At 36.6% G+C, this 8,740-nt stretch overlaps 1 protein-coding gene and 1 long non-coding RNA gene across 3 annotated transcripts; both read left to right on the top strand.

Annotated features, from left to right (window-relative positions):
* Positions 1-2,826: 2,826 nt before the first annotated feature.
* Positions 2,827-5,826, top strand: LOC128518887 (uncharacterized). The gene is made up of 3 exons (XR_008357784.1): positions 2,827-2,977; positions 3,527-3,669; positions 5,687-5,826. It is a non-coding gene; the product is annotated as an uncharacterized LOC128518887 (long non-coding RNA).
* A 317-nt stretch (positions 5,827-6,143) lies between these two features.
* Positions 6,144-6,951, top strand: strc1 (stereocilin 1). 2 transcript variants are annotated; one of them, XM_053492244.1, is made up of 3 exons: positions 6,144-6,228; positions 6,516-6,666; positions 6,766-6,951. In XM_053492244.1, exons 1-3 carry the CDS (start codon positions 6,145-6,147, stop codon positions 6,861-6,863), a joined length of 333 nt encoding a protein of 110 aa, XP_053348219.1. In that variant the 5' UTR covers position 6,144; the 3' UTR covers positions 6,864-6,951. The 2 variants fall into 2 exon arrangements, with proteins under 2 accessions (XP_053348219.1, XP_053348220.1); XM_053492245.1 differs by having other exon boundaries at positions 6,770-6,795.
* Positions 6,952-8,740: the final 1,789 nt, after the last annotated feature.

Here is an 8,740-nt window from a genome sequence, read left to right as displayed (position 1 = left end):
CAATACAATTTCATGCCCTTTTATGTTTTAGTGTCTTTAACTTTTTCAAAATCAACTTTCGCTGATCTTAACTCTCATTCAGAGGAACCTTGACACCAATTTAAATTTCACATGAAAAGACGTAAACCTGAAAAAGTGAATTATTCTTAAATGCAAAATAGTTAAGATATTGCAGCATAAATTTAACATGGTTACGGACACTACGGATTAAAAAAAAAAAAAAAAAAAAAAGAATAAATTGCATTTTAAATGATTATTGTTTTGCTGAAAAATGGCATTTTCGCATTTTGGGGCACAAATAAAATCATCTCTCCAAAATGTCTGAAAAAGTTAATTTTTAGAGAAGCAAGATCGGTCACTTCCATGTTGCATAATCATCAGAAGAAGCTTCTTTGGCACACACTTTTTCTGTATTATATGTACATCATAAACAAATATATTAAAATCAGCTCTAATACTGTGTTTGGCCGTATGGAAAACTAGAACTCACGGTAGTAATTATAACTCAGTATTTTCACTCTAAAAGGAAAAATGTTGATCTAATTATCATGAACAAGAACAAACTCAAGATTATTAACTGATTGTGTCTTTTTTGTGTTTTTGGTGAAGCCCAGTCCAGAGCTGGAACACAACAACACTGATTCAAGTCGACAGATTCCTCTTCTTCCTGCCACCTGAGATCATCCAGCTCGTTCCTCCTGTAGGTCGTTTCATCAGTTTGGTCTGCGCCGTCTTATTTTCTTATTAGCTGCATTTTTATGGCTGTTGCTGAGATCTTTACATGCTTCACAAACTGTGCTGTTGTAGAAAAATAACCCATGATGGTGTGGTGTGATGAAACGGAGTCACTGTTGGCATCTTAAGTTGATTGTTTTCCCGTTACAGCACGTCCTGATGTAAGATTTCTGTCATGTTACAGAAATAAAACACATCAGTTACAGTTTTTATTTATAAAGTTCGACATGCCGTATAATGTTGTGAAGTGTCCTTGAGGCAGTTACAGTAAGTTGTGAAGGTGTAATCACTTATGTTTTAGCAGCTATAAACATCCTCCCAGCTTCTCCCTTTAGCTTTTAAAATAAGGTCACATTATCAAATAAATGTAACGTATAAAGATATTCCTAGGACATCAATCATATTTAAACTTTTAATTTAATTTTTTTTTTTTTTCACTGTTACAAAGCACTGACATTGGAGACTCCTTCCATAAATAAATAATTCAATTAGTTATTTTTAATTAAATTAAATTTTTAGAGCAGTGGTCATTATTGCAAAGCAGCTTTTCAGAATCTCAAAGAAAATTTAGGGATATTTGTATGAAATGTGTAAAAATATAAATCAAAATGATCAGATTGTGTCCCAAAACTTCACTAATAATCATATCACTTATAATAGAAGACAATAAAAAAGCCTGTTTACGGTGTTACTATAGAAATTATACCGGATCAGAACAATCTCTTCAATATAAACATGTGATTTAAATTTAAGCTGCACTGAAGTCAGAGCTGCTGCCAAAGAAAATCAATCAACATCTTCTATCTAATGAGGACCCAGAATGTGGTAAAGTGTTGAAGTGTTGTTTTTATCTCCGCAGGCTCTGATGAGTCAGGAGCGGATCGAGAGGCTGTTTATCAGCCAGCAGCAGTGGGAGGGCGTCGGCGTCGGGTCTCTGTGTAAACTCCACCACCGTGACGCTCTCTTATCCAGGAAGCAGTTTGTGCTGCGGTACTTCTTAGGCTTGCTGGAGCTGGGACGCTGTGAGTACCTCACTTTTATACTCAGTAATTCAGAATGGTCATGTGATCATATCTTATAACTCAATATATATTTAATGCATCACAATCTTATAATAAGAAATATTAGATACATTTTCCAGATCTTTTCTTTTTGGCGAGTAAATGTCACATTTGTGAATAACATTGAAAAAAAACATTGGATAGAAAACATATTGTATATTAGATCATGTTACAAATTGCAAATATTGGAATTAAATTTGAAAAACATAGTTATCTTTGGAACTGGGTATAAATACATCCAGATATATAATCTCTGATCACTGTCATTATTTATTTTTCCTCTGTAAAGTTCATGGCTCATAATTTCCAGGTCAATTATTTAGTAAAATTAAAGCAATAACATCAAATCAAAGAAAGGCTTAACATGTACAAAGATAAATCTCTACAGATCTTTACCAGATGTTCTGGTGACACTTGTCTAAAGCTAAAATAGTTTAAAATTTTCATAAGCTCATCAGATAACCTGAACTCATCCTTACAGCATCACTCCCAGCCTCTCAACCTCCATCCTGCGAGAGCGTGCGAGTGACCGGGCCGGCCGTCTGGCCCATAACCAGCCTGGTGAACATGTCCTCCTCAGCCTTCAGCCAGTGTCTGGAGCTCATGGGCCAGGACCCATCCTTCACCTCCGATCAGCTCTCGCTGCTGCTTCGCAGAACGAAAGAGGCAACTGGTTTTACAACACATGAAATTTACACCAGTAGTTCAGATTGTTCAGATTGTCTACCTTTGGATGATTGATGCCGAAGTGTGAATGGCTACGTTCACAATACAAGCCTTTTGTTTAATTTCAGTTATTTTGGTTGGATTAGATTTTTATGTTATGATGGTTCACATTCATTATTACAATTGATTTGTATGTGACTGTAATGTGAACACGTCTGTCCTCTGAAACAGTGCTTGAGGTTACTATACATTTCCACATGCACACATTTTATTGTAAATAAATATAAATTCCTATTTGAATGTGTTTTAAACTCTGTGCGAGTGTGTGTGAGATTACAGTCTAAGGTGTGTGTTTGCAGGTGTACGGCGTCATTTCCTATTTCACTCCATCAGTTATCGCTCAGCTGGGACGCATTGCGACACAACTTTCACTGGACGAACTGGCGTCACTCAGACTGTCGGAACTTCTCTCTATCGCACCTTTAGGAGCTGTTAGCACCTGGACCAGGAAGCAGGTATTAGTGTTATGCTAACCGGACAATGCCGGGGTCATCGCGTCAGTGTGTATCAGGACGTAGCCAAACATCTGTAAGATAATACAAAAAAAAAAACATGGTAGAAGAGGATGTGATGTCATTTTTTTAAACCTGATTTGGCTAAATGCAAAAAGTTACATCATCTCTATTACGTAGCTAAGTTAGCCTAGCACATACACAGCTTGTTAGACACCAGAGTGCAAAAGTTTGTATAACCTTACTTTGCAATTACATGAGCAATCAATAAAAAAAAATTATATTCCTGTATTAATAAAACATTTAAGTTCCTATAATAAAATAATAAAAATAAATGCTATTTGTTTTTAATTTAAATAAATAAATAAACATTATTATATGAATTTACTTGTTATACTTAGTATGAAGTTTTTCTGGGCAAACATTAATCCAGTAACATACATATGTAGGGACTTACATTTCTACGTATTGTATGTAATTTATATAATTCTCCTGTATACAGTACATATCTCTATCGTCATTACACCCTGTAATACGTGGCCTGTTTGTCAGTTAGGAGTTTTGTTCTCCACCGTGCTGAACTTCACTAAACAAACCCCGAGTCAGCTGAATTCCAGCTCTTTAGTGTCTCTGGGACACATCGTTTGTGGGATCGACGCTCCGCTCATCAACACTCTTAATCCTGTACAGTTCAGGTGAGATTATTTCATTTTTTATTTGGATATTCCTCATCAGATTTATTTACTGTTTATTGTTTATCAGCTTTTTAAAGGTTCTGTTAGATTTAGAAAGAAACTCTTTAAGATGCAGAAGCTAACAGGCAGGTAGCTCAGTGGTTAAGGCATTGGACTACGGTTCGGAAGATCCCAGGTTCAAACCCCACAACCACCAAGTTGTCACTGTTGGGCCCTTGAGCGCGGCCCTTAACCCTCAACTGCTCAGATGTATAATGAGATAAAAATGTAAGTCGCTCTGGATAAGAGCGTCTGCCAAATGCCTAAATGTAAATGTAACACAGGAATATGAGAAACTCTCATTCTGGACTGATCTGATATCACTCATGTTTTCTAAGAGCAGTCAGTGATGAGACGCAACAAAAAATCTCCCCAGAAAGTCCATTACAGATTCATGTCTAATAATCACAATAATCCAGTTTGGGAGAACATGGGGGATCAGATCCAGTAACAAACGGCAAAGACTGGAATACGATTTAATAATAAAATGTATTTATTATTATAATTAAGATTGTTATTATTAGTAGTAAAAATAATAAATAATATTGTTGTAAGCAATAGTCTTTAGGGAGGGGAATCACCCACCATATCATCACAATACTGACTCGGTGCCGATTCGATTTGTATTTCTATTCTCTACGTATCACGATTTAAATATCCTGATTAGATTTTTTTGACATTATTATAATTCTAAACTTGGATATGATTTGCTCCTGGCATGCAGGTACCCTGTGCTGCCTGCTAATGTCTGAATAGTTTAGACCACGCCATCTGCAGGATTATAGAGGAACAACAACATTACACCAAATATACACACGACTGTTCAAAAGTTTGGGGTCACTCGCAAATTTCTTTGTTTTTGTTTAGTGATTTATTTTCTACATTCTACAACAATACTGGGGATTTCAAAACTATAAAATAACACATATAGAATTAGGTAATTACTGAACAACAAGAAAAACAACAGTTAGTTGTTATTTTAAGACACAGAGGTCAGCCTTTCTGTAATAGTTCTTGCAAGAACAGTATTGTCAAGTGCATTTGCAAAATCCGTCAAGCACCATAATGAAACTGGCTCTCATGAAGGCCGTCCCAGGAGGGCGAGACCAAAACCTACCTCTGCTGCAGACGAGAAGTTCATTTAGAGTCATCAGCCTGAAAAATGACCAATTAACAGCACCTCAGATTAGAGGCGTTATGAAGTCTTTACAGAGCAGAAGTAGCAGAAACATCTCACCATTAACTGTTCAAAGGAGATTAATGCATTTTTTGGACGCCTTCAGCATTCCTTTACAATGTAGAAAGAAATAAAAATCAGGAACCATCATGGAGTTAGAAAGTGTTCCAAAACTTTTAAACGATAGTGTGTGTATATATATATATATATATATATATATATATATATACACATTATAATAATAAACACACAACAAAATACATAAAAATATTACCAATAATAAATTGTGAACAGTTTGTGTAAATGATATAATATGCCTACGTAAACCAACAACATTAACAGTAATGCAGTATAAATGTGATGTAAATATATAAATTAATAACAATAATCATATAATATTTGTTATATAGTACAGTATAAATGAGGAAATAAGAATGTTCTAGTTCAAAAACTTAAACAAATTAACAAACAAATAAACAACCAGCAGCAACAATAGTCATAAAGTGTAAATACATATGTAAATTTATAGCAACCATTATTACTACTACAGTACTATTATTATTATTATTATTATATTATTATTATGAGAAGAATATAAACACAGATGCATTTCAGTAATGCAATAGTATAAAAGTAAATTTTATAAATTAACTAAATAGCTAATAATATTAGTAGTATTACTAAGTATTAATAAAAAAACCCGAAATACTACTAGTACTAGTATTAGAGTGTAAATGCATAAATAAAGTGATAAACTATAAGGATGTTCTGGTGTAAGCCGGTTGTGGTTTGTGTTGTCAGTACGGCGGTGCTGTGGCTGGGGCGTCTCAATCTCTCGTGTTCGGAGGATCAGCTTCAGGCCTTCGTCTCTCTGCTCAGCAGCAGTCATGGGTTCGGACCCATCAGCTCCTGGGGTCCGGAGGTGTTCCTCGAGATCGGAGCTTTCGCTGGCAAGATCTTTATCTTTAAATAATGCATGTGATAATGCAAAATTCTTAAGATCATCAATTAGAAATGTACATGATCTGGTTGTAGGTTTATTTATATTAGTTAATTTCCTTAGGTTTTTATATTTATGTGGAATTACACACATTAAGTCTGCCACACACACACTTGGCATAAAGAAATAAAATAGTTCTTATAATATATATTTCTTTTTGTTTGACCCACATTCTTGTATGTGTGTTTAAAGTTTGTTCATAATAGATTTTTAATAATAGTTTTTTCTTGTTTTTTAATAAATAGCTGGAATTCCTGACATGGCCATGTCCGCCCTGGTGAAGGAGCAGATAGAGGGAATCACGCCGCTCGCCATCTCTCTTATTACAGACAAAAAGTTTGCAGTGAGTACCTCCAGGCCTTTTAGATTTATACTTTTAAGCATACTTTTAAAATGATAGAGACTAAAGGACTGTGAAGGATTCAGAGCGATGGTGATGCTGACGATGAGCAAATAGAGCGCGTGAGTAAATCTGTTGTTCATACTGCAAGCTCCTACTGTCCAAGTCATGCAACTTTGGAAACACAGGTGCCCTTGAGCAAAGCCCTTAACAGTTAACAGCTCAAGGGGGGTTTAATGAGATACATGAAAGTGATTCTGTATATGTCAATCTCTTATCCTCACATGCAGGTGGTGTTTAATCAGGCTCAGATCAGCGTGTTCTCCTACGAGCAGGCCGTAGCCGTGACTGAAGCCCAGCGTTCAGCGCTCAGTCCCGTCCAGCAGACCGCCCTGTCCATGGTGCTCAACCTGCTCGAGGACAAACCCGTGGATTTCAGAGGTACGTGCTGTTTTAGTCTGTCTTATAACAGGAACGTATTGATGATTCTTACACTCGTGTATGTAAAGATTGAAGTGTTTCTCATGTCTGTGTCCACAGGCAGGTCGTTAGGAGTCACAGCTGAAGTCTGTCTTTCCTGCCATGTCTGCAGTCTGCTGGTGTTCGTCCTGACGCTCCTCCTCAACAGTCAACCATGATAAAAAAAAATAACATAAAAATGTACTTTCTTTTTATTTCTTAATGAAATCTGTGCAATATGCTCCCTATGACTTCATAACAGCACTTTAACTTTATCAGTGTATAATTCATTGTTTTATGTTAAACGTTTGCATCATAGATTGTGTATGTTTGTTCCGTTATTTATTTATGTATTTATTGCTGTGTATGTCCACACATTATTATTTTATTGTTTTGTCTTTATATAATTTATATTCTTCTTTATTAATCTCTTATTTAAATCTCAGATCCAAGTAAAGTCTGTAAAAAAAGACCTTGTTTTAATTGTATTTATTTTTTTATTGAAAAAAATCGTCTTTTGTTACAAATCTAAGCCACGTGATTGGACTCCAGGCCTTACATTGTCCGGGCCAGATGCCTGTGGCATAGAGCTGCGTTCACATTACAGGCCACATTATTCAACTTAATTCCAAGTGACTTTTATCTGCCTATAGCAATAATGTGGACGCGTCTGTCCTCTGAAATGAAACGTATGCGAACATCGATTCGTCTTTGCTCACACTGTTGTAGTTAAAACATGTGGAGTGACAAGGATGGAAAGGATCGAGAATAAGTTCATCAGAGGGACAACCCATGTGAGATGTTTTGGAGATAAAGTCAAAGAGGCCAGATTGAGGTGGTTTGGGCATGTTCAGAGGAGAGATGGTGAATATATCAGTAGAAGGATGCTGAGGTTGGACCTGCCAGGCAGGAGGTCTAGAGGAAGACCAAAGAGGAGATTTATGGATGTAGTGAGAGAGGACATGAAGTTAGTTGGTGTGAGGGAAGAGGATGCAGAGGATAGGGTTAGATGGAGGCAGATGATTCGCTGTGGCGACCCCTGAAAGGGAACGGTTGAAAGACAAAGAAGAAGAAGAAAGTTGTAGTTAAAACGTCATATTTGTGAAAGTGCTCTTTCATTTTAAACAATAAATGTGATTTTAGCAAAAATATACTTGGGGTTTCGCTTTGGACGAAGATCCAGAAGATGGAAGTAACTGGGGCCAAATTTCGAAACCCTTGTTCAATGCAAAAACGCATTCCACGAGTGTGGCGCATACTCAACCTTTGCACTTCTTCTTGTACGTTTTTATTCAATTCAATTCAATTTTATTTGTATAGTGCTTTTAACAATTGACATTGTCGCAAACCAAACAAAAGAATTATTGAAGTTTGTATGAAGTGTGAATGTGTGAATCAAAATGATAAGACTGTCCCTGATGAACAAGCCGAGGACGACTGCGACAGCGGGCCAATATGGTAATAGGAAGAAACCCTGAGAGGAACCAGACTCAACAGGGAACACATCCTCATCTGGGTATAACGGAAAGCAGGGATTGATCTGCAGTCATACTGTGTGACATTGGAAGTTCAGTATAACAGGAAATGTGTTAAAGTTAATATGGAGTTCATTATTGGAGGCTCAGGTGGACTGTAGAAAACGCTAGTTTTAAAAGCCCAAGTGTTCAGTTCACCTCCATCTCTGATGTTGCATTATCTTCTCCCCCAATCATTAAGTGACCTCTCTACTTCTATGCTGGTCTTTAGTGTTATGGTTTCTGGTGTTTAAATTTGCATGATCAAATCTGAGAGTTTGGTTCATCTCCTCGTTTGCGTTGCACTATTTACTGAGACAAAAGTCAACAAGCAACCCCAATTCTTGTCCTCTGGTGGGACAATGGTTAGTGTTACAGTATGTTCTCTGGCACTTGATATTGTGGGTTCAAATCTGGTTGGCAGCTTCGTTTCAGGGCTCAGCTAGCTTTAAGCATCAGTGCACCATTTAACAAGACAAAAGTCCAACGAGCAACATTCCTGCTTGTCCTCTGGTGGTATAGTGGTTATTGTTATAGTCTCT

This window comes from Clarias gariepinus, chromosome 3, assembly GCF_024256425.1.
Source record: "Clarias gariepinus isolate MV-2021 ecotype Netherlands chromosome 3, CGAR_prim_01v2, whole genome shotgun sequence".
NCBI classification, from domain to species: Eukaryota; Metazoa; Chordata; class Actinopteri; order Siluriformes; family Clariidae; genus Clarias; species Clarias gariepinus.
Note: the sequence above shows the minus strand (reverse complement) of the source record. Positions and strands in the feature narration are given on the sequence as shown.